This window comes from Quercus lobata, chromosome 3 (assembly GCF_001633185.2).
Source record: "Quercus lobata isolate SW786 chromosome 3, ValleyOak3.0 Primary Assembly, whole genome shotgun sequence".
Lineage (NCBI taxonomy): Eukaryota > Viridiplantae > Streptophyta > Magnoliopsida > Fagales > Fagaceae > Quercus > Quercus lobata.
In genome coordinates this window covers 22,830,072-22,855,569 of record NC_044906.1, presented here as the reverse complement: position 1 = coordinate 22,855,569, position 25,498 = coordinate 22,830,072, and the positions used below count along the sequence as shown (strand labels likewise).

Sequence of the window (25,498 nt, the reverse complement as noted above, 5' to 3'; positions counted from 1 at the left end):
GAACAAGTGAGAAGCAAGTAGTCCATAAGATTTTTAGAAGTAAAATTTGGTCATTTAATTTCCCATGCACATGCTAATGTTGCTTTTATTACAAAATCCGGTTAGTAGCGCTAGTTACCTCTTATGGTCTAATGAACTTTTCATCTTTTCTTTGCACATGAGCATATATATACACAACAGGTTCATACGGCCAAAAACACAAAAGGCTCTCTCTTTTGCTTCACGCAAAATCTTGAATGCGTTTTCCTTCGTAGACAACAGATGGAAATGTGATGGAAGACTGTAAAATAGGCCATCATGACCCTACTGGAGATCAATATATTGGGTTGATTGATGGGCAAATTCACAATTGCTAGATTAGCCTGGTAGATATTAATGGAGAATTAGAACCAAATCCATTGTTGAAAGATGGATATATTTCCCATAAAATCCAATAAATATGACATCACATAGAGATAATGCTGCTAGTCTGCTACTACGACAATGGAGAGAAAATAAAGTCAACTTATAAATATTGTTCTACAATTACACCCTATGGAGGAGGTTAAAAAGAATCAGTCTGTCAGATATTGGAAAATTTATTCTATGTTCTTTTAGCAATTGATTGCAGGATCCCAAAATTTTGAATCAGTGCCCAAGCTTGAAGTTTACTCATCAACAGTCACACTGACTATCTGCCCAACTAGATATTTACACAACCTACCATCCTTAACTGATGGAAACATAGAGAAATCACGTTTCCAGGGATGTCTTCGTGTTCACGATCAATACTTGGCTTCCTCGATCAGAGTTTTGGTAGGTGAAGGGAACATTTTCCAGTTTGAGGTGGCAACTCTAATGCACCAACAAGGCAATCACTGTAACATTCTGGGTTTACTGGCTGGCCATTTTGGAGCAGACTATAAAAAACTATAGTAGCTCTAGTAACATTCCTCCATAGCATACTACATCTCTAGCTTCCTTTTAATCTCAAAGTACTCTGCATCACAAAATCACATTCCATAAATATAATTCAAAGAAATAGCTAAATTACCATGGACTCATAAAAGCAGATCATGGACAAGCTCAATTAATCAGTGTTGAACAAAATGCAAGCCAGTTACAACAAGCCAAAAGTAAGACTAACTAACCTAGAGGTGCATAACCATTTACAAGTGGAATTGATGTTAAGTTATTTGCCCCTCTTCACCAGAAATTTGTCCATCCTAAAACCTCCTGCCACAGCAATCATCCAAAAGAATTTTGCCAACCTTCACAGCACATAATGTAGTTTGCAGAACCTCCCATCACTCAACATTAGCCAGTGCAACTGAAAGCAAGTCGTCTACTGAATGAAATATCCATTTCCATCCCACATTCAACTTTTCTACTTGGTTATCCATAAATAACCCAAATACCAATCTGTCATTCTTTTAGATCTTCAAAGTAAGAAGCAGGTATTTCTGGAGGAGAAGGCATACTTGCCACATATTTGAACTGTTTCCAAGAAAACAATGTTTATGAAATTAGATCACTACTCTTTGAATTATGTGAAAATTTACATCAACTTCAGTTATAAATGTTTAACCATAAATACCTTATGCTGCTTGTATTTCTCTCTTATGGCTTGTAAAGAGCCTCCTTTTCTACTAACATACAAGTCATGTATGATAAGAACACAATCCTTTAAATCAGCTGGTTTGTATCCAGAATATTGTTGCAGTGTTGCGCACTGTGAAAAGCATACAACTTGTAAGTGCTTTCAAATCAAAAAGTCATACTATTAGCAGGTCTCAAAAGTCAAGCTCTTACCCAAGGATGTATCATTGGCTGAATGATAAATTTTGCAAGAAAGATAACTGATGCAGCCACCAAGGAAGGTAAGAATTTCACACAGTTATAGTCTAACAAACTTAACTCCCCAAGATAATAGCCAAGGAACTCTAACTGCAAATTGGGACTCTGTAGAAGGCACAAGACAATGAGTCAATAACAAAAATGTTTCAAAATCAGGAACATTTACAAGAGGGCCAAGAAGACATTTAACTTACTTTGTTGTTCTTTTGAGCAACGCTAGTGAATCTTCTGCAAACCAAAACGGGGAAAAAAATAACTATAATCAGTTGAATGTATCATTTAAGTGTTTAACTGTAACACTGGTTCATTTATGGATAATTAGTGATGAACAAAGAGGAAAATACACAGCGTCTTGACAGTGTCCTTACCTTAAAAATGTCTTTACTGTAGGATTGCCCATTTCAAACTTCAGTGACTTGAGTATATCAGCCTCCATCTTCACCACCTTTACAACCACAATGAAACCAATATTAATGAAATCACAACAATAAAACTTAGACCCACATGGGAAAGAAAAATGACAATTAAGTAAAAAAAGAAAAAAAGACAATCACCTCCTCCTTAGGATATGTATTATCCGTAATGTAACAAAAATCACCCACATCTGGAGCAGTAATTTCCTCATACTTCCTATTCATCACAATAGGAAAACCAATAATTGTGAGTACAAAGAAAACCCATATTTATAAAACTATTTTATGGTTAGTAATTTTTAACCAAGTAGATTGTACCATCCCTTAGGTTTAAACCATAATATTAAAATTATTATCAATTTTACCAAAAAATATTTACAAACCAACATAATCAAGATTATGATTGATGGCACATAAACAATACAACAAATAAATTTCAAAGAATTGTTTTTATTTATAAAGGGAATAAGAGACTCAAACTAATAACTTATGCTTCACTTCACAAGACATGATCCCAATTGATTGTACAATACCTTGGAATTAAAACTCATCTTAAAAAAATACTATCAATTCACTACACAATATCTACAAATTGATATGATTAATATTATAGTTAACGACACAAACTACGTAATAAAAAAAAATAACTTTTTTGATTTGTTTAACAGTAAACACATCAATTTATAACATTAAACAAGTAAAATTTATAACATCACTAGCATTGCTCATATACCCATTTTTATAAAACAACAATTGCTTATCTTAAGCCCAAAACAAAAGGTTTGAAAGACTTGGAGGCTTACGAGGCAATTAGCATTGAAGAAACACCCAACAATTGAAGCTTCTGCTTATGGACAACGTTCAAAGATAGGAATCTATCAATATATGAAATAGCGAGATACAAAGTGTCTGGAAGAAGCTTATACTCCTCTGCAACCTCAACCAACCAATCCACCAAAACCCCTCTCATGTTAGCAGTAACTTCCTTCTGAACCTTCTCAAGGTAATTCGGCACTGGCCTTCTCTTTGTCTCCATCTATAAAAAAACCAACCCATCTTCAAAATTAGCCCCAAATCCAAACCCCCACATCAAAAAAATCCAAATTTCAAACACCCATTAGTTCAAAATGGCTAAAAATTGAATCTTTAGCTCTATCTATATGATAAAAATAAAAAATCCCATCTTCAAAATTAGCCCCAAATTCAAATACCCATTAATCCAAAATGGCTAAAACAAAATCCCAAGCAATTTATGAACCAAAAAGATTGTGTCTTTACCTCCATTTTGTGAAGATAGTCATCAATGTCGGAGGTATAAGCTCCACAAAGTTGGGGATCATCACAACTGTCATCGATTTCCACCTTTGTGGGACTACCCTTTGTTGTGCTTATTAACGTTGTCGTTAATGCCTTCTTTGCCTTTGGCTTTGTCTTCGTTACAGGCTTGTTGTTCACCGGAACAACAACGTTTGACAAGTTCGGAAGCTCCCCCAACACCACTCGCTTCTTGTTAGGTGAGCCTGAAGCTGCAGACAAGGCTCTCTTTTTGGCTGCGCGAGTGATGCGCACACAGTTCTCTTGCTCTGCCATTTGGGAAACCTTGGAAGCTCTCCTTTGCTCTTAGGTGCTTAGACAAAGAGAGAGAAAGAGAGAGTGTGTGTGCAGAGAGAGTTGGGGTGAGTTTGTGAGAGAGCAGAGAAGGGTTTTGTAATGAGAAAGAAAATGAGAATGAGCGCGATTGCTTGTTTTTCAAAAACGCGCTTTTGGGATAGAGGCGTGTGTGGGAAAATTTTTTTATTTTTGTTTTGAGTTTTGAAAGTTTTTGTGTTTTTTTAACTATCAATGGTTGGTTCAAAATTTTGTGTGGGAATTTTGGAATTTGAGCAAAATGACAAAACGTTAAAGGCAAACTTTTTATGTTCCCGGGTTTCTGTAATGTAATTTTGTGACTCGGCGGGCTTTTGATTATATTTACCATGTTTTTAATTGAACCGCTCCCTATGGTTTTAATGACCATTGACCAATGGTGTACAATTGTGCATAGTGCATTTCTATTATATTGTTGTACTGGAAAATGGCACCATCTATTTCACCTTTTGCTTCTCCAAACAAATAAGTAAAAATCTATTTCACCTTTTGTATTTGAAAAATTCTAATATTACGACCAATTTTATACTTATTTAATTATTTTTACAATTATCTGAGTAATTAATCGTGAGTGGTAAAAAAAAAAATTATGTATTCATGTAAAAACAACAAATAACTAATCACAATCTGCTACATAAAATGATTATAAAATGAGTGTAGAATTGTTTGCATTTTTTGTTTTCTTCCCCCGCTTGAAAAACATTTTTGGGATTCATCTTTTTTTTATGTATGGTACTATGAAAATTACAAGTTAACCATTGTATGTGTTTGATTATACCAAATTTTTTTTTTTTGTTTTACCATTGATCTAACCAAAATTTGCATCACTTGGTCTTGATGTGCCTTCAGAGCTTTATTTGACTTTGTTTATAAGTGTCAATCTAACAAAACATCATATCAATTGGTATACTATCGTTTGAATTCGTTTATAAAGGTTTATAGGTTTGTATTAACCTTAATGGAAGGACTTTATCTATATTCTATATAATATTTTAAAGTTGAAATGAATTATTTATTGTTGTTGTGCTCTTATTAAATCACATTAACATAGCATTTTGGTTTATTCGGTCCTCTCTCTCTCTCTCTCTCTCAAAAAGTTCTAACTATAAGATCAAATTTGTAAACCTAAAATTTCATGCTCTTAAAGTCCTTAACAAAATGATGCTATAAAGTAATTTACATATTTTTTTCCTTTTATTTTGTATTTAATTTTTTACCATAAGTTGATGACTTTTTTTGTTTTGTTTATTTTCTTGAATTCCATTTTCAATAGGAATTATAAGATATAAAAACTAATTTTTAGCATAAGTTATGTGATACTTTAAGGCAGCAGATGTTTTGCATGTGACCTTGCTATCTAGTTGTTACTCTCTCTCTCTCTCTCTCTCTCTCTCTCAAAAGGATAAATCATTTATTTTGTTCAATTATTTGGATAATTGATTTTTCTAGATAGGCTTTGGTTTTGAGAATTGTATCAACTATCAACTATACTTTGTTAAAAATAATCACATTATTTTAAATGGTTTGGGACTAACACTTATAAGTTTCATATACTACTTTTATTTTTCACTTAACAAATAAACAAAACATATGATAATAATTTCATTCTTATATGATACATGCTTTGAGGAGAAATGTAATACTAAATTAAATAATTGACTATGTCAATGTTCAATGCAATAAAGATAACCAGTAAAATTAAATACATTACAATTTAGGCTACAAATAGAGGCTAGAACTACTAGAAAACAAGTAACATCGATACATTAAAGTACAACAACCGAAATCAAACTACTTATTTGCTAATATGCACCAAATCGGCTACAAAGCAACCTATTATAAATTTATAATAATAAGAGTAATGAGTAGTGGGTTCTAGTTGGTTTAATTGGTAAAGTCTCTGATGATTGAATAAGAGATCTTGGATTGAATTCCCACCTAAACCAAAAACCGATTGGTGTCATGGTCTAATGATAAAGAGCTATTATCAGGAGCAGACGTCATAGATTGAAACTGAAAGCTTGAATTTGTGTGAAAACACAAGAGCTCTTTAGACCCCCAAATTAAAATTACAGCTCGGTTAATTTTACTCTAACTTAAACTAAGTGCGGAATAGAGTAAATGCGAATGTACATACAATATAACTACTCTAAGCCATATTCATCAAATCACAGTAGTAAAATGAAAGTTAAAAGGGTAGGGAAGAAGAATGTGAATACAAGATAACATGTCAATGTGTTATCAAAGAGGAAACCGAAAAACTCGGCAAAAAACCTCTCTGCTACCCTCCAATAAATCGATCCACTAGAGAATAAGTTGGAGTACACGAATAACAAAAGACCCTCCAAGCCTAGTCTAACCCATGTACTTGAGCCCTCCAAGCTCCTACTACCAACTAACTTGACGAAACCTAGTCTTCTCTAGCTTTCCGAATCACGCAATTCAACTCGATTACATCCACCAAACAAATGGCTTCTTCCAATGCTTCCCAGTAGCACCAAAACCTCACTTTACACTCAGGATATGTGTGGTAAGTGTTTGGGCTATCAATCTCTCAAAGATTTGGATATGGAGAGGTAGGAGTTGAGAAAAATCACAATGGATTGTGTAGAGGATTATGGGTATGACAATCTCTCACTCTCAAGGGTAATGGCTAGGGTTTTCTTTTTGAAAAGTACTCCTCTTAATATGTGGGTAATGTGGGTATATATAGTGTGGGTAGAGATAAGGTGTATCAGATATGACAAAATAGCAAAACATAATGTTTCGCGGGTATCTCGCGGGAAGGCCTTACTCGCGAGACACTTGCGAAAACCAGCTGTCACCATCTGTCATAACTCTTCGCATTCCAATCATGTGCTGAGCACATGCTTCACTTTGCGGGAAGGCTTCTAGCGAGCTACTCGCAAAAACTCCTTTGATCTTCAATTTGCCTTGAGTCTTCACACTCTCTCTCATACACAACCCTTACAATGAAATCTCACATATAATACAAGGTACATAAGATCGAACATAATTATAATCAAATTTGGCACGAAATTAAAGCCAACACAAAATAGTTGTAAATCACAACTTTACAGAAATTATCTAAAAAAAAAGTAATGAGTATATATGTGAATAATTGTGTCCCTTGCTTGGAATGTGATCCTTTCTATTTATACTTAAGCCTTTAACATTTATTTTTAATTATTTACGCCATGTGGTGTGTATTCCTTAATATTGTAAGACACCTTTCCTTTGTTCTAAGGTGATAACTTATGCATTTGAATTATGTAATCTCTTATGATAAAAAAATTAGGGCATATTCTACCATTGTCCTTCATTTAAAAAAAAAAAAAATTCATGTTGTTTTTGTTATTGTTAGAGCACCCACAGCAGGTGTGGTAAATGTGCCAAATGTCAAATATTTGGCACATTTACCACACCAAACACAAAAATGATGCTTTATGAGATGTGCCAAATCTCAAAATTTATACCACATAGCTACAGTACCGTTGCAAATTTGCAACAGTATGGACAGATGTGGTAAAATTTTTTATTGTTTTATATTCTTTCTCTCTCTCCTCTCCCTTCATTTTTTTCTTTTCTCTTCTCTCTCAGTCTCCGGTTCCTCTCCTCTCAAACCTCACTCTGTCTCTCCGTCTCCCACTCCCTGTTTCTCTCGGCGCCGTCGCCCTGCTCGACCTCGGGGCCTCCGTGCTCACCAAGACGCTGACGTTCGCCGCCGCGTTCTCCGCCTTCGGAGATCCGATCCCGTGGCTCATCGCGCTCGCTTTCTTCTTCGCTCTCGCTTTCAACACGATCGAGTGGACCGATTGGGCCAAGGTTGTGATCGTGCCTGGGTTGGTGTCGTTGATTGTTGGGGTGATTTGTAATGGGGTCCGGCGTGGGGCTGTGGTTGTTTGGGGTGATTTTGTAATGGGTTTGTGTCGTTGATTGTTTGGGTCGTGGTGGTGCAGTGGCGGCGATCGTGCCTGGGTTGGTGTCGTTGATTGTTGGGGTGATTTGTATGGGGTCTGGCGTGGGGCCGTGGTTGTTTGGGGTGATTTTGTAATGGGTTTGTGTCGTTGATTGTTTGGGTCGTCGTGGTGCAGTGGTGGCGATCGTGCCTGGGTTTGTGTCGTTGATTGTTTGGGTCGTGGTGGTGCAGTGGCGGCGATCGTGCCTAGGTTGGTGTCGTTGATTGTTGGGGTGATTTGTAATGGGGTCCGGCGTGGGGCCATGGTTGTTTGGGGTGATTTTGTAATGGGTTTGTGTCGTTGATTGTTTGGGTCGTGGTGGTGCAGTGGCGGCGTGGGGCCGTGGTTGTGGCTGGGTATTGATTAATCAAAGTGGTGGTGGTTGTGTGGTGGTGGCTGTTGGTTGTGTTTGATGAGTTGTATATATTATTTTAATGGGTAGGAAATATTATTTTAATGTGTAGGAAATATTATTTTAATGTATAGAATTGTATGATAAAACATCTGATAAATGGGATGTTGTAAAATGGTGTGGTAAAATAATAAAGTAGGTCTTTGATGTTATAAAATAGCATAATTTTTGTCACATCTGCTGTGGATGCTCTTATAGTTATATTTTTCTTACATTACATTGTCTATTTTAAGACATATCAAACTGACATTAGGCTCATAGCTTACCCCCTAGATTTATTTTCTGGCCCAATTGCTAGATATAGTGATTATATGAATGTGGTTTTCTATTATGTCTCTTTTATTCTTTCGGGGATGGGCTAATTCTTTTTAAATATATGAGGAAGCCCATATTCTCACCCTAACTAAATAACAGTGGCCCATTTAAATTGTTATTTTCTTTCACCTAGTGTTATGACTAGAGAGTAGTTTTCTCCTCTCCCTCCCACACAAACACTCTATCTTGCTATCTTGCAGCTACCATGAATTAGAAATCATGGTTCTCTTCCAAGATTTCTACGGAGGGCTCATCATCAAACCATGGATTTATGTGATTTTTTTTTCTTTTTATTAAGAAAATTAGAGGTATGTGGTTTATTCACAAAAGATTAACATACATGTTGTGGATAGATAAAGTATATTTTGATGATTTCTAACCATGAAAACCCTGCAAAAGATAAAGAACATTATAGAGTAAAAAGGATCTAGAATTTTGCATATAGTATACGCAAGAACGTGTCACAAATACTCATTAACTGACCTATTTCTAACAAATATAATTTGATTTGGTATTCTAAATGGGAACTGGTTTAAAAAGGGTGTCTATTGCGGGCTTCAACTTGTAAAGAGCACTCATAAACATAATGCTAGGGCGGGCATCAGAAGATTCAACGGTGCAAGATAGCCCAACCCCGAGAATTGTGATTAGGAAATTATGTTGAACATCAGGGCTTATGGGTTGGTCACACCAAACAAACAATTACTGCCTAACAACCACCCTAGCTCCAAAAGAGAACCCACACATAAATACATTAAATAAATAAATAACAACAACAACAACAATGATGACGACGAGGAGAAAAACTCACAATTTTCATCACCCTAGATCCCAAAATTCATAAATCCTCAGTAAAAATAAAAATCAAATCCGATCAACCAGTTTTGTCCCTAACCTCACAGCTCCTCACATTGCATAGAAAAATGTAGGTATGCGATTTCTTCACAAAAGATTCACACATGCCATGAAAAGATAAAGTATATTTCGAATATCTAACAATGAGAACACTGCTGAAGATAAAGAAAATTATAGAGAACAACAAGGATCTAAAATTCTGCATATTGTAGTCCAGAACAAGATCTTATTACATAGATACTCATTAACAGATCCATTTCTAACAAATATTATTCCTAATGGGTACTGGTTTAAGAAGGGTGTCTCTTGTAGACTTCAATTTGTGTAGAGCACTCCTAATGCTAATGCGGGCATCAGAAGATTCAACTGTGCAAGATAGCCCAACCCCGAGGGTTGTGATCAGGCAATCATGTTGAACATCAAGGCTTATGGGTTTGTCATTATAGTAAAGGCTGCTCAAAAGTTGTAGCATCTTAGGGTCGAGTACTTGCATTATGTTGGCAGGGAAAGCTGATTGCACCCATCTGATTAGGCTTAGGTCTCCAATGAAGCTCTCATGTGTTGGTCTTTTCCCGGTAAAGAGCTCTAGCAGCATTACACCAAAACTGTATACATCTCCAGCGGTTGATGGCTTCTCTCCCATGCCGTACTCTACATCACATATAGTTAATTCAATATGTCAATAAAAACTTTTTGAAAAAAAAAAAAAAGCATAAAAAATTATATAAGATTGCATGATAAGTGTCGCACTAATTAAGATTGAATGAGACAAAAGATTTTTATTCTATTATGGCTATTTAGATTGTTAAAATTAAGCTAAAAGGAATATAGAGAAAAGAAAAAAATGTTCAAAAAAATCTTTTGTCCAACTTTAATCTTCCACTTTATACTCCATCAACTACCGTATGTGATATGATTATTTTTCTTTTTCTATTGTAAACTTTGGTTACTTTATTAAAAAAAAAACACACACACACTACAAACTGGAATATAAGCATAAAATAGAAAACTCATAATGTAATATAGAACAAAATCTACAATTAGACCTTACTTATTTAACAATTTTGGAATTTAATTTGTAATTTTTGAAATTTTAGATTTAGGGTTCTTATTTCATTGTTTTTAGGTGCTTTTAATACTTTTTAGGTTAAGTTTGGTTCCTATTATGGTTAAGTATTAATTAGAATTTAGTTTATAATATATTTTATTGTCAATCAAGTTTTATGGAGCCCTTAAATAGGCTTCCAAATCTGTAAACATTTTTTCAATATTATTGATTTTAATAAATTTACAAACTTTTGTCTATTGTTTATCTTGTGGATTATTTAAGGAACCCTCGTGGATTCAAGATTATTTTTAGAAGTAAACGTGTTTTATTTTTTGTTTTCTTGAAGTAAACGTGTTTTGCTGCATCCCGCATTATAATGAGATATAGAATTTTTATTCGATTCTTTAACCAAAAAAAAAAAAAACTCAAAATTTTTTGTGTAATTAATATTGTCCGTATAGTATGAGGATATGAGCAATGCTAAGACCACAAATAATCACACAATTTTTGTCACAACTTTTCATGTGACTAGTTGTGAAGTGTAAGCCCATATGGACCCATAATTTTTTTCTCCACCACTCACAACTCATTACGAGGTGAATTATGACAAAAGTTGTATAAAATATTATGGTACTAGCATTTCTCATGAGCATATATATATATATATATATATATATAAGAGTTGACATATGAGGCCCTTAATTAGGTCTTGAATTAAAGATAATTGATATTCCTAGATTCAAGTCATAACCAAGAGTTGACTATATGCAATATAAAAAAGAAGAAGAAGAAGATATTATATATATTTTTTATAATGCTAAGTGCTAACACAGATGAGGAATGTTTAAATGAAGAAAATGGCAAGCCAGTACTAAATCAAGTTACTCCATTTACAAGTACCCAACAGAAGAGAAAGCTGTAAATAGTACTAACCTGGAGGTATGTATCCTATGGAACCCTTTAGAACATTTGTACAGCTAATAGAATGTTGAACGTTTGTTCTTTGCATCAGCAACCTTGCCAGCCCAAAGTCTCCAACCTTGGCAGTCATGTCTTCACCCAAAAGAATGTTGCTGGGTTTCAAATCACAATGCACCACTGGAACTTCACAGTCATGGTGCAGGTAATCCAATCCACAAGCAACATCAATGGCCACATTCAATCTCTCCACAACATTCAACACATCCCCATTCGCATTCTTCCTCTTGCCATTGACCCAGTCTTCTAAGCTGCCATTACTCAGATATTCATAAACCAGAGCCAGAAATTCCATGTTCTTGAAGTCTATGCTAGAGCATGATGTGATCAGCTTAACAAGGTTCCGGTGCCTAGCATTCCTCAGAGCCTCACACTCTGCAAGAAAACTCTTCCAAGAGCTTGTCCTCTTAGTGTCAAGGACCTTAACTGCCACAGCAATTCCTTGCCTTAGATAGCCTTTATATACAGACCCAAAGCTCCCGTTTCCAAGAAAGTTTTCTTGGTTGAAGTTTCCAGTTGCTTGACGAAGGTCATTGTATGAGACCATTTGATGTTGTCCTTTCACCGATTCAGAAGTTCCTGTAATCTTTGATTTACTTCTCTTTAAGTAGAATAGTGAGCCAAGAATAAAGCAAAGGGCTATTGATACCAGGACACTGGTAATACCAACAAGTTTGGCTACCTTCCTTCCCTTACTAGTTTTGACACATGCCAACTGCAAACAAAGCTTTGGGTTGCCTTCCAAATGGACTTTAGAGGGGTTTCCAAAAACCCCACTTATGGGGACTACCCCTTCCAAATTATTGAAAGATAGATTCAAGGATTGAAGGGCTTGAAGGTTTTGGAGTTCAACAGGAATGGAGCCAGAAAGTTGGTTGGAAGAGAGATCTAGGGTGTCAAGGCCTTTCACGTCTTCTAAAGTACTAGGAATAGGACCTGAAAGTAAATTCTTGGCCAACAATAATTTCTGCAAGCTCTTACATTTTCTGATTGAGCTGGGGATATTACCAGAAAAAAGGTTGTCAGAAAGGTCAATGGTAACAACATTTTCTAGAAGAGAAACTTCTTCAGGCAAAGGTCCACTTAAAAAGTTCTTTGACAGGTTGAAAACGGTGCTCAAACTAGGGAGATTGAAAATTTCTCTAGTTAAGTTCCCATTAAACTTGTTGTTAGATAAGTCCATGGAAAGAAGTTTCTGAAAGTTTCCAAAAGTAGTAGGTATATTACCCACCAAACTATTCCCTGATAAATCAATTTGGTTTAGCTTTTGGAGATTACCTAGGGAATTTGGAATACTATTGGATAATCGATTTCTTGCCAAACCTAACATTTGCAATTCCTTCAAATGGCCAATTTCAGTTGGGATTTCACCAGAAAGTGAATTGAAGCTCACATTTAGCAAAGTCAGGCCACTAAGATGACTGATAGAGGTGGGTATGTTACCTTGAAAACTATTTTCTCCCATGTACAACTTTGAGAGAACCTTTGAAAGATTGCCTATTGATTCTGGAATCACACCCTCAAAATGGTTGCCATCAATTGCGAGGAAGTTGAGACGAGTGCTGTTTTTCAAAGAAGTAATGAAACTAAGACCATCCTCACTAACAATATTATTATAACCAATATTGTACATATCAAGGAATGGGAGATTTCCTAGGCCTGGTGGTACTGTTCCTTCCAAACGGTTGTGTGCCATGCGTATGACTTTTATATTGGTTAGATTGTGCAAAGACCATGGAATTTTGCCTATAAACTTATTAATGCAGAAGTTGAAAACTAAAAGATTTGGGAGTTTAATCCCAATATCTCCAGGAATTTCACCCAATAAGTCGTTTGAAGCTACGGCCAAAGAAACTAGGGAGGACATGTTGTATATTGACGGAGGAATGGTGCCAGAAAAATTGTTAATGGTAAGATCGAGTTCCTTCAAATTTTGAAGGTGGCCTAAGTCACTAGGTATTGCACCACTAAGAGTGTTGGTGCCTAAGTTTAAGTTGGTGAGCGAAGAAAGGTTACCTATGACTGGTGGAATTGCACCATAGAGATGGTTTTTTGCCAACTTCAACACTTCCAGCTTTGTCAAGTAGCTAAACTCTTCAGGAATTCTTCCTGTGATATTCTTGTTTTCAGACAAGTCGAGGACTTGGAGCTCAGTCAATCGGCTTAAATTTGAGGGTAGCACACATTCTAGCCTGTTGGAGCTCAAGTTAAGAACTCTCAAACGGAAAAGATTGCCAATTTGATCAGGAAGCATACCTGTGAATTGGTTTTGTCCAAGTTGAAGGGAACGTAGGAAGGAGAGGTTGCCAATATGAGGGCTAATGGACCCTTCAAGTCCAAAATCTGAAAGATCAAGGCCAACCACTCTCTGGCCAGGCAGGCCAGAGTACTTATTGCACACAACTCCAGTCCAATTGCATGGGGATGAGCTGTTTTGATCCCAAGAAGACAAAAGGGTGGGAGCCTCTAGACTTATTCCAGACTTGAATGAGATCAAGGCTTCCTTATCTGTGAGGATACTCAAGGTGGCGCACTCAACTCGAAGAAATATGCATGTGCAAAATATAAGGACAAATAATGAGGTAGACTGAAGCATTTGCTGGGAAGGGGAAGCCATGAATCTTGGTTTTTGGTTGTGAGTTGGAGGGAACTCTCGTTGATGAGTATTTATAGCAATTCATTTGCTGTGGGCCGATAGCGACTGCTATAGTACGGTCCAAAGTAATTGGATTGCTATAATCAATCGAACCCCACTTGATAGCCTAAGACTTTTCGTGTTGCTTGCAATTTGGGTTCACTTATTGTTCTATGACTTGGTCAAGGAAAGATTTTGTTGAAAAACTGAAAGATAAAAAGTTTAAACTTTGGGGTTTCACTTTTTGTTCTTTGATTTAATGAAAGATTTTTGTGTTGTGTACTGAGGATATGAACAAACTCACAACTCACAAGCATCCTTTACAGCTTAGGGTGGTGGTCTAGCGGTTATTAGACTTATTCCAAAGTGGTTTGAGGGTGAAGGTTTTAAGTTCAAATATTGCAAGTTATTTTAAAACCATAACCTTTAATATACAATTTCTTACAATTATCCTATGTAACATTACATACGATAGTTGTTTGATAGACCGTTATTTTCACATGAACCTATTACTTTTTTCCATCACTCACAATTAACCACATAAGAGAGTTATGTTAAAGTGTGTGAAATAATTTTTTATTTAATTTCTTTTTCAGTGCTAAATAATTAGTTTTATTGAAGAACAAGGACTACAAAAGGCTGTTTGTCTCGCTGGGTTAAGAGAGACTGTAAGTTTGTAACAAAGCTGCTCATGTGGCTGCAAAACTCTCAATTAGATCTATGGAGTCTTTAAATTTAATTAAGTACAATCTTCCAAGAGCTCTTTCTGTTTGTAAGGAAGATTGCCCATCTATTTCTTTGGAATGAACATCGCAGATTATAAATATTAAAAAAAAAAAAAAACTAACTTTAGTTAAAAAATTGGTTGTAGCTTTGAGTTACAATCTTATTTAATATCTTTTTATTAGAGGTGAATTTTGATAAATTTACCATTGGATTACATTTCCTTTTTATATCCTCCATACTTGCAAAATTTCTAGAAAATTAAAAAATAATAGTTATGCCATCAATAAATTGTTGAAATTGCAAGTTTTTTTAGTTTAAAATTATGCATAAAATATAAAGCTTATAGATCATATAGTAAATAATATCGGATTGACACAAAATTTGACAGGTGTATTAAGAACATAAAGAACATAAAATTTAACAGTTAGATTTACAAAATATGTAGTAATGTTTATTTTATTGGGTAAACTTGTAGCTTTAAGTTACAGCTAATTTTGTAACTAAAATTTGTAAATTAAAAAAAAAAAAAAAAAAAATGAAGAGACTACAAAAGCCTTGCGGGATCAGATCCATCTCAATCACACCCAACCAGAAATTGAGGAGATGGAAGGAGGCCCGAAAGTACCTTCATAGAATTATTGAAGCTGCACAAACATAACTGATTGCTCAAATTGAGGAGATGGAAGGAGGCCCGAAAGTACCTTCATAGAATTATTGAAGCTGCACAAACATAACTGATTGCTCAATAAAGAAGGAAAAGTCCAGAGGCTAGTCATGTTTCACTGAAAAAAGCACAGAATCTTTTTGGTGTTTTGTTATACTTGTTAGCAAGATTTTGGACTTTGGAGAACAGTAAAGTTAGAGGTATTAATTTTTTTTTTTCCCTTATTTTGATTGAGTAATTACCTTTGCTCTTTTTCTTTTTGAATAATGCTACAAATAAAAAAAAAAAAAAAAAAATTTAACTATATTTTTTACACCAATTGAATTGGAAAGTGTTTTTTTATTTTTTATTTGCACATGAATTTACTATTAATATTACTTTTTTACTCATTACTGACAATCTATCACATTATTAGATGTCAAATCTTTTGTCTCTAAACTTTTTCTTTTTCTTCCCTTTTCATTTTTATTTTTATTAACTTGAGTTTATTATTGACTGACACATATTTTTATTTACCGATTATGTAAGATTATATTAGCAGTAGGAAAAAGAATTAAGAAAAATGTATGCCATAAATTTATGGTTTAATTTCGCGGATCCACTTGACAAAATGAATTAAAGCATGACGATTTGAGCATCATGCAAACCGACATGAAGGCTAAAAAACGTTCTTATCCACTTTTCGAAATTACCAATATATATATATATATATATATTTTTTTTTTTTTGTGGGGGGGGGGGGGGGGACATGTCCAAAAGTACTTGAATTGTAAGTCTTTAGTGTCTTAAATTGTATTTGAAGATTTTGATTGAAGGCATAAGAGGTTGTTCAAGGACTCTGTTGAATCTACAGGCTCAACAATAGCTTGACCAATTGAGCTTCTCTTTAAGCTCCAAGCTAGTCTTGATACCATTCTATCATTTGAGATACAAGATTCCATAATTTTAGATTTTGGCCCATGATGATCAAAATCCTTCGGATTTGAGCCATAGTTTTTCAAGTCATATTTAAGGCTTCATAAGCGTATGGAGAGAGGGAAATATTGCAACAACAATGTGTGTTTAGGGTTTTGTCCCAAGCGAAGTCTATGACACCAACCATTGAAGATCTGTATTGGTGTTCCAAGTGGACTGCCATATAAACTACAACAATCAAGTTGTTGTGGAGTTAGTCATGAATAGAAATTTGTACGTTACTGAGGAGATCCACAATAAAAGAGTTTAACTAGAGTTGAAATTACTTGTGGCCTATTGTATATATAGGTACATACAAAATAGGTTATGCGTAATAATACTTGGAGAAGTAAAGGAAACTAAAAAACAAAATAAAATTGGAACATAAAAATTGTATGCATTTATAGATCAGCACCTATGTTTTTGTAAGAGGATGTAGATACTCATGTCCTATCAATTAAAATAATTATAGTAATGCTGGAATTTGGGCTTCTATTTTTTTTTTTTGGTCTCTAATGGCTATATTTTGGTTTTTAATTGGAAAATGAACCATGGTGAGTTCCCTAAGGTGCCTGTTGAAAGGTTATAATCCATTATCTATAAATATATTCCAATTTTGTAACTAACTACACTAGTTTTAAAAAAAATTCATAATAGTTCTCAAAGATTGTTACTTGTAAAACTTTTGGTTTACCTGTATCATCAATCATGAGGACATGTTTGTAATAATCCCTTTTGCAACTCTTGTGTGAGGGAAAACATTGTTTCAAGAAAACGATTAATCATGCCTCAACCTTTATTTTTGATTATTTCTTCTTCTTTTCATAGATTTTTTTATGGAATTTTCCAACATGGCCACATCAATAAGCCCTAATATAGGTAGCAATAAACCCTTTTGAGAGTTTTCTCATTAGGATTTTCATTTCATAATTATCATATCACCTGTGTTCTTTATATTTGCTATGATTATTCTTTGTGGTATTGTGGTCTGTCTAAGTACTGAATTTGAAATCAAATAACATAATTAATCAAGTTGGTTTAAATTGAGTTAAAATCAATCAATCACGATCTAAATTAAACTTCTCAGGCTAACTAGTAGAGAAATATCTAGAGTCTAGACGACGATCAAGTCCATATAATGCACATTCTCAAATAAATAAATAAAAGTCCATATAATGCAAAAAATCCAAGGATCTAGACTAATGCGTTGACGGACACCAATTAGACTGACTATAAAGTCTATCATGTGTGGGCGCACACACACCAAGAGTCGAGTTTTAATTGAGTCTTGCAAGGGCAGTTTTTTTTTTTGTTTTTTTCAATAATACAAACCCGTTACACTCTCTTTGTCTTTTCAACACGTAAACAGGTTCCCCGCCACTTCTTTTTTTTTTTTTTCAATAATACAAACCCGTTACACTCTCTGTCTTTTCAACATGTAAACAGGTTCCCCGCCACTTGACTTGACTTACCCACCGTAAATCCTACGTTAAGTAACAGTCTACCTTGGATAACTTTTTGGGAAAAGATCTTTTCTTATGGAATTTTTTGATTCTTTCCTATTTTTAGCTCGATTTGGGGCACGTAACCTTTTTACTTTTTATTCTATTCTATTTATTTTTATGTAAACAAATTTGGAAGGTGGTTTAGTGCTTGTCTTGGAACGTTTATTTTCAATGATTTATTAAGCTTAAAAAAATAAATTTGATAAAAATACAGCTATACTAAAAAAGTATTTGTTTTTATATATTAAGTTACTCATAAATGAAACAAATTGAATGTTTTTGAGAGGAAAAAAAAAAAAAAAACAAGTTTAATATAAAAAGAGAATTTTTTTTTTTAAATTATACAAAAATAAAAGTCTATTAGTATTATTGACCATAGAGGTTTAATAATTGTCTAAGTTGATTATCCATCTCAATAATGTTAATTAATTGATATAAAATTATCATGTATTGTACATGGTTATAGTTAACGGAAACTAAGATGAGGTTAATTTGGACAAATTTTAAATCTTAAAGTTTTTTTTTTTTTTTTTTTGAAAGAGTTTCAACTTATGACGTCTGTCTATCATCAGACCAAGACACCAATCAGTTTTTGGTATAGGCAGGAACCTTAAATCTTTTATTCAACCATCAGAGACTTTACTAGCTGAGTTAACTAGAATACATAATCCATAACACAGGAGTCCTTTTACATTTTGGGCTAAATAAAATAAATTTATTAAAAAACCAAATATGATAAACAAATTTGTTACCCGAACGATCGAAAAATATAAACCAAGAGACAACAAACTTAGCGGACTCAAACAAATTTGTTACCCGAAGAGCCATCGAAAAATTAAGGCCCCGTTTGGTAGAGTTGTTAAACAACTCATTTTCAGTTTTTAAACAACATTACACATATTTCCACACACTTTTTTATCCACGTGTATTTCAAAAAATTACAAATAATATTACTGAAACTCCTCTACTAAACGGGCCCTAAACTTCTCAAGCTAACTGGTAGAGAAATATCTAAAGTCTAGACAACGATCAAGTCCATATAATGCAAAAAATCCAAGGATCTAGACTAATGCGTTGGCGGACACCAATAAGACTGACTATAAAGTCTATAATGTGCCGTAATGAAATTCACCTCCCCCCTTTTTCCAGGGGTGGCTTCTCAAAAAAAAAAAAAAAGGTCTATAATGTGTGGGCACACACACACCAGGAGTAGAGTTTTAATTGAGTTTTGCAAGGGCAGTTCTTTTTTTTTTTTTTTTTTTTTTTCAATAATACAAACCCGTTACACTTTCTTTGTCTTTTCAACATGTAAAGAGGTTCCCGGCCACTTGACTTGACTTGACTTACCCACCGTAAATCCCACGCTAAGTAACAGTCTATTTCTTTTTTTGGTCAAAATGTAAGTAACAGTCTATTTCACTGACTATAATGTCGGTACATTTCTAATTACCTTGACCCGCCACTTGAATTATTCTCCACCAACAACCTCATCCCAAGCAACAGGCATTTTCATAATCATGATTAATTGGAAAAATATTGTTTCAACTTTCAAGCTAATTTTCATTCCCTTTCATGCGTATTCATAATTGATATAAGAATATTCACATTTAAAAAATGTCAATAAATTAATATATAAAAATAGGTGTGAAAAAAATATATGAAATTGTGAATGTGAGAAAATCAAAATCTAGAGGGTGTTTGGATTGATGAAAACTGAGTTAAATAACTCAATTTTCATCATCCAAAACTCAAAAAATGTGGAGCCCACCGAAACTCAATTTGTTTGGACTGATTTTTAAGCTGAATTTTCAATCCATAAAAAATGTGCTGTTAGTGCTATCACAAGGCCAGGCCAATCGTCTAAATTCTTGTATTTTTTTTCTTTCATTATTACAAATTTTACAATTGTGACTTATTTAATAGTTAAAGCAACTATAAAGAATCTTGTAAAACACTTGTTGTTCTTTCAAATTTTCAATAAATCAAGAAGTCCATGTATTCCTATCTTTACCTAAAATAATAATAATAATAATAATAAACCACTTCTCAAGTGACACTCCCCTGATCTTTCCTAAAACTTTGACCTGCCTGTCCATTAACTCAACCCGGAGTTGGTGAATCCACTATCCACAAATGGGATTCCAGTTCTTTTCCTCGAAGAAATAAACTGGAGAACTGATCGTTTATTTTTAATGGTTTCTTAAGTCTTTAAAAAATAGATTGAATATAAATATAGTACATAAATAAAATAAAATAAATAGTTATTTTATAATAATAATAAAAAAAAACTATGTCAAACAAGTTAACTACACAATTGAAAAATATAAACCAAGAGACAACAGACTTAGCGGATGATTCAATTACCTGTACAGCTAATTGAATCATTAATGACATGTCATTGATGATAACATCAACAACACAAAAATTTGTTGACAAAATAGACTATGCAAACATTGCCATGTGTCATGCTTTCCAATTCAGAAGAATTAGTGGATGACTTCCAACATTTAAATCCCAAGTCTATTGGCTACGACCTTGCTTCTAGAACTCTGATATCTCAAAGGAATGGTGATGTTAGGATATTACATAAGTACAAATAATGTTATAAGCTTTTTATAATAAAATTTGTAGTAGCTTCCCTTCCCTCAAAGGAATTGATTGGCACTCAAGTTAAATGGACTGTTGGAAATGTTGTTCATATTTTATTTGGTTAAGTTTTTGATTCCCATAATTTCATTTTTCATCCAAGACAAAATTTGACTCCAAATCGGTCTAGAATTATCTTTTCAAACCTATTGCCTGACGATTTATATAACTATTTATATATTTTATTTATACAAATTATATGACTTACTAGAAAAGAACATGCAACTAAAATCATACATAAATGATAGATCTATTTAATCGCCATATCATAAATTGGAGCAAAAATAACTCCAAACTGATTTGGAGCCAAAACCATTTCCTAGTTTTAATATGTAAACAGGTTCCCACATAACTTAACTTATTTTCCCTGTAGAAGTAATAGTCTATTTCAGTGAATTGACACAAAAGATGTCAATACCGTACTGGAGGCTGTACCGGTACGATATATTTTGGATACCGGTCAATACCGGTGTACCGTTTCGGGTTTACCGCTATTTTATATATTTAATATATGTATATATACACACACACAAAATCTCTATTTACCATAAAACAATACCTCAAAAATTCATGTTTACCATAAAACATTACTTCAATTAAGAACAAATAATTCATAGTTTTAAACTTTAACATCAACTAAAAGAAAAAAAAAAAAACACAATATAAAATTGTTCATTACACACAAAGAAAACAAATAATTAACACAAATTACATAGGATCTACTCCCATCCTTCAAAAGGATTTACATCAGGACCATAATATATATGAGTATTAGCATCTGTCAACACAACATCATTTTCAACATCATTTCAATTAAGGTGGAGAGTGAGAGACAGAGCAGCGGAGCTGCCTAGAGAGTAGAGACAGAGTGGTCGAGAGAGTGAGAGACAGAGCAGCGGAGCTGCCTAGAGAGTAGAGACAGAGTGGCCGAGAGAGTGAGAGACACAGAGCAGCTGAGAGAGAGCGTGAGAGAGAAAGAAAGAAAGAGGGCTGTGGCGCTGTGCGAGTACTGGGTGGGTAGTGCTAGGGTTTTAGAATTAGGATTTAGGAAAATTACCATGTTGCCCTGGAAAAATGTAAAAATTAACAAAACGGGGGCTTTTTCATGTTTCGGTCCGGTATCCAATTACTGGCCGATACAGCAGGATTTCGCCAGTACGGCCGGTATTTTTTCCGGTACGAAACAGGGGGGTCGAGCGTACTGGATTGCTAGCCAGTACGGTATATTTCGACCGTGCCGGCCGGTACGGTACGGAATCGATAACCTTGATTGACACCGTTGAATTCCATTTCATTTCTTACCTTGACCCGCCCACCACTTGATTTTTTCCTCACCCTTCAGCCTCATCCCAATCAACAGGCTCTTTCATGATGACAACTCATCTTATATATGAATTGACACCATTGAATTTGTGAGGCGCAAAATGAAACCATCCCATATTTATTACAACCAAAAAGTGAATATTTTTATCCTATTTATTAACAGAATAACAGTACTCATAATGCCAAAAAAAAAAAAAAAAAAACTAAAGCAAAAAGGTAAGGGAAAAAAGAGAGATGATAGGTATGTAGATCCGTTCTGTATATTAACTAAACATTACGGGGTTTAAAAAAAAAAAAAAAAAAAAAAAAAAAAAGAAAAGAAAAGAAGAAGAAGCAAGATCACCAGCACTAAAGGCAAAGCAGGGGTGGTCCAACCTAATTTGGAGCCTAAGGCGAAAAATTTATGCGAAGCCTTTAATATGTAAATATTAATTAAATAAAATTATTTAATACTAATCAAATTAAGGTTAATTTGATATATTAAATACATAAATAATACCAACTAGACTAATGTTAATTTCATATAGAGAATTAAATATCATAGTTGAACTATAAATATTAATAAAAAGAAATAAAAATATATTACGATTGAAAAAGATACTTTATTTTGGATATAAGACGATGCATAGTTAAATAAAGTTGTAATCTAATTTGTAATTTTATATTTTGATTTTAAGAGAGAGAGATGGATATTATTTGGTGTGTGACTTTGTAGGATATTAGTTTACAAAAATCAAAGTCTATAATTGATGATTTAACACATTTGCAACATCTTTTTGAATTATTTTAGGGTTTCAATTGAGTTAAAGTTCTATTGGTCTCGTACTTTGAGAGTCTTAATAGAAATGAAAAAGAAAAATGCGCTAATTAAAAGCACTATAAAATGTTCAAAATATAATGTGACATTGTCTCTCATTGTCGAACTTCGTCAATTTAACTAATGAATATTTATATCATTTTTTTAATTTATTAATAACATGGCAATTTGTAAGCCAATAGTAAAATTTGTAATATCCTTAACATCACTAATAAAAAAAATGTACAACCTTAGGCCTTAGTAAAAAAATTTACAACCTTAGACCTTAGACCTTAGGCCTTATGCATAATTTTATAAAAATTTGAGTCTCTAACTATGGAAAGTGGGGTCTTTTTTCATGAGGAAAATTTTGTTTTTTGGTGGGGCCTTAGGCCTAGGCCTAACTTGCCTAGGCCTTGGGCCAGCCCTGAGGCAAAGGTAAAATTAAACAAGCCTAAAACTTGTTCTCCTTCTTCAATTTCATTTATTTATTAATGATGAATTTCCTAACCCATTTAGTGTGTCATCTTTGATGTTGATTGGGTGTCAAGATGGTTGATGGTGTGAGCTGAGATAAATATAGTTCAACGAGATCTCGTCCACCGGGCTATGAACCTTTTGAGAATACTAAATATTTTTAACACACACACGGAGAGAGGGGAGAAGGTTCCCTGATACATATTTTAAATGTTAGATGTCAATACTAATTATTAATAAAAAATGTTTTATATTTTTATTAACAAAAATTTTCTTATAATTAAGTAGACCAATAGTTGAATTTAATTGAAGAACATAATTAATGTACTGCTTCTTTTTTTGAGGAACAAATATACTGCTTCCAAATACCTGTATTTAAGATTTGTCATCTCTAATATACATATTATATGTCTATGTAATTGTGAAAATATTTATAATTCAAATAGAGACTTCTGCTGCTTTTGTAATAAAATCTTGGTCATTTCATTGGTTTCTCTCTAACTCCTGTTTAAGACTTGTGATATGTTTAGAACAAAGAGAAATGAGAAGAGAAGAAAGTAAATGGGTCAGTATAAGAGAGATGGAAGGATTCTATGATTTTTTTTTTGGGTTTATTTTAAGAGAAATGGAAGTGAATATATATACATAGTTTTATGAAGAAAAAAATAGTGTTTTATGCTTAAAATCTCATTGCTGTTTGCTTCGTTATAACATGTGGGTCAAATTCTGCCCAAGGCTTCGTTGTTAGGCATAAGCTGTTTTTTATTGATTTTTTTTTCAGCTAAAAACATTTTCAGAGAAAAGTACTTGTTTTTCAATGTTTGCTAATTGTTTTCTAAAGAAAAATTATGGAAAATATTTCCTGCATTTGGTTTGTACGAAAAAAAATCACCAGTTTTCCTATATTTTTATATAGAAACTAGTTGCTTCTATTTGTGAGGTAGATTAAAATAATTTTATAAAATCTTAAATTGATTAAGAAATTATACCATTGCATGATTTGCTCTTGTATGACTTCAATTTGTATTACAATTTGATGAATAAGTCATTGCTTGAATGTGCAATGACTTACTCAAAATTTCAAATATTAAAATTTCTGATAGACCAAAAAATATTAAAGAATCAAATGATTCACTGCTTAGAAATTATTGAAATAAAATAAAATATATATGACTAAACAATTGAGAAATATAAGAGAAAGATGGGTTACATTCAAAAGAATAATCTATGGCTATAATTATTGAAAGGAATCAAAAGATTCAAAACCTACAAATTAAAGATAATATATATATATATATATATATGTTTGTGTATGTGTGTGTGTGTGTGTGTGTGTGTGACTATACAACAGAGAAATATAAGAGAAAGATGTGTTACCATCAAAAAAATAATTCAAATGTTGAAACTTTTGAAAGACCAAAAATTATTAAAAAATCATAAGATTTACTTCCTATAAATTTTGAAACAAAACAAAATGTATACGATTACACAATAGAGAAATATAAAAGAAAAATTGATTACCTTCAAAAGAATAATACATGGTATGGTCATTGAAATCAGCTAAACATGTTCAAATATTGCAAAAACTAACACAAATTTAGATGTTAAAACTTCCAAAATGTCAAAAAAGATATATAATTAAAGAATAAGTTATTGAAACAACTCAAAAAATATATGACTATTCAAAAGAGAAATATAAGAAAAAGAAAAAAAGTACACGAACTCATAAAGTAATAAGTTTTAAATTTTAAAGGGTCTAAACTTTAAATGATGAAAAAAAATCATATACAGTCACAGGCATAGGGTTTGGTGGTTCATGTATGAAAAACCATAAAATAAAATTATTTTTTAACAAAGTAGAGGAGAAGAAAATAACAGAAAAAGAGCTCATACCTCTACTCGGCTTAAAAAGAAAAAAAAATTGGGGTTTGCACTGCTTTTATAGTGTTCATGATTAACCTCGCAATTTTGAAGATAAATTATCAATATTTGAGTTTGAATTTAAGTTAGGCTTGTTAGAGAAATAGAGTTTCACTTATTCTTAAGTTTGAACTTTGGTTGTTGATGTCAATGATTAGTCATCCTTGGGTTGAAGTTGATATTGTTAATTAAAAAAGTTAAATAATTTTGTTTTAAAAAAATCATAATGATGTGGCAAGCTCTAGAGAGGTCAATAAAAAGTCAAATGCCTTCAAAAAAATAATACATGGTTTAGTCATTGAAATCTGCTAACATGTTCAAACATTGCGAAAACTAACACAAATTCAAATGTTAAAACTTTCAAAAAAAATAAAATAAATAAATAATAA

At 33.2% G+C, this 25,498-nt stretch overlaps 2 protein-coding genes across 2 annotated transcripts; both read right to left on the bottom strand.

The window, feature by feature from the left end:
• Positions 1 to 398: 398 nt before the first annotated feature.
• LOC115979035 (putative cyclin-A3-1) lies at positions 399 to 4,004 on the bottom strand. Its single transcript, XM_031100982.1, has 9 exons — positions 3,528 to 4,004; positions 3,053 to 3,285; positions 2,391 to 2,466; positions 2,205 to 2,281; positions 2,031 to 2,064; positions 1,792 to 1,941; positions 1,577 to 1,711; positions 1,131 to 1,476; positions 399 to 979 (listed from the first exon to the last, which is right to left on the bottom strand). Exons 1-8 carry the CDS (start codon positions 3,837 to 3,839, stop codon positions 1,405 to 1,407), a joined length of 1,089 nt encoding a protein of 362 aa, XP_030956842.1. The 5' UTR covers positions 3,840 to 4,004; the 3' UTR covers positions 399 to 979; positions 1,131 to 1,404.
• A 5,531-nt stretch (positions 4,005 to 9,535) lies between these two features.
• On the bottom strand, positions 9,536 to 14,083 carry LOC115979626 (probable LRR receptor-like serine/threonine-protein kinase At3g47570). The gene is made up of 2 exons (XM_031101684.1): positions 11,419 to 14,083; positions 9,536 to 10,088 (listed from the first exon to the last, which is right to left on the bottom strand). The coding sequence occupies exons 1-2, from the start codon at positions 14,078 to 14,080 to the stop codon at positions 9,697 to 9,699; spliced, it is 3,054 nt and encodes a 1,017-aa protein (XP_030957544.1). The 5' UTR covers positions 14,081 to 14,083; the 3' UTR covers positions 9,536 to 9,696.
• Positions 14,084 to 25,498: the final 11,415 nt, after the last annotated feature.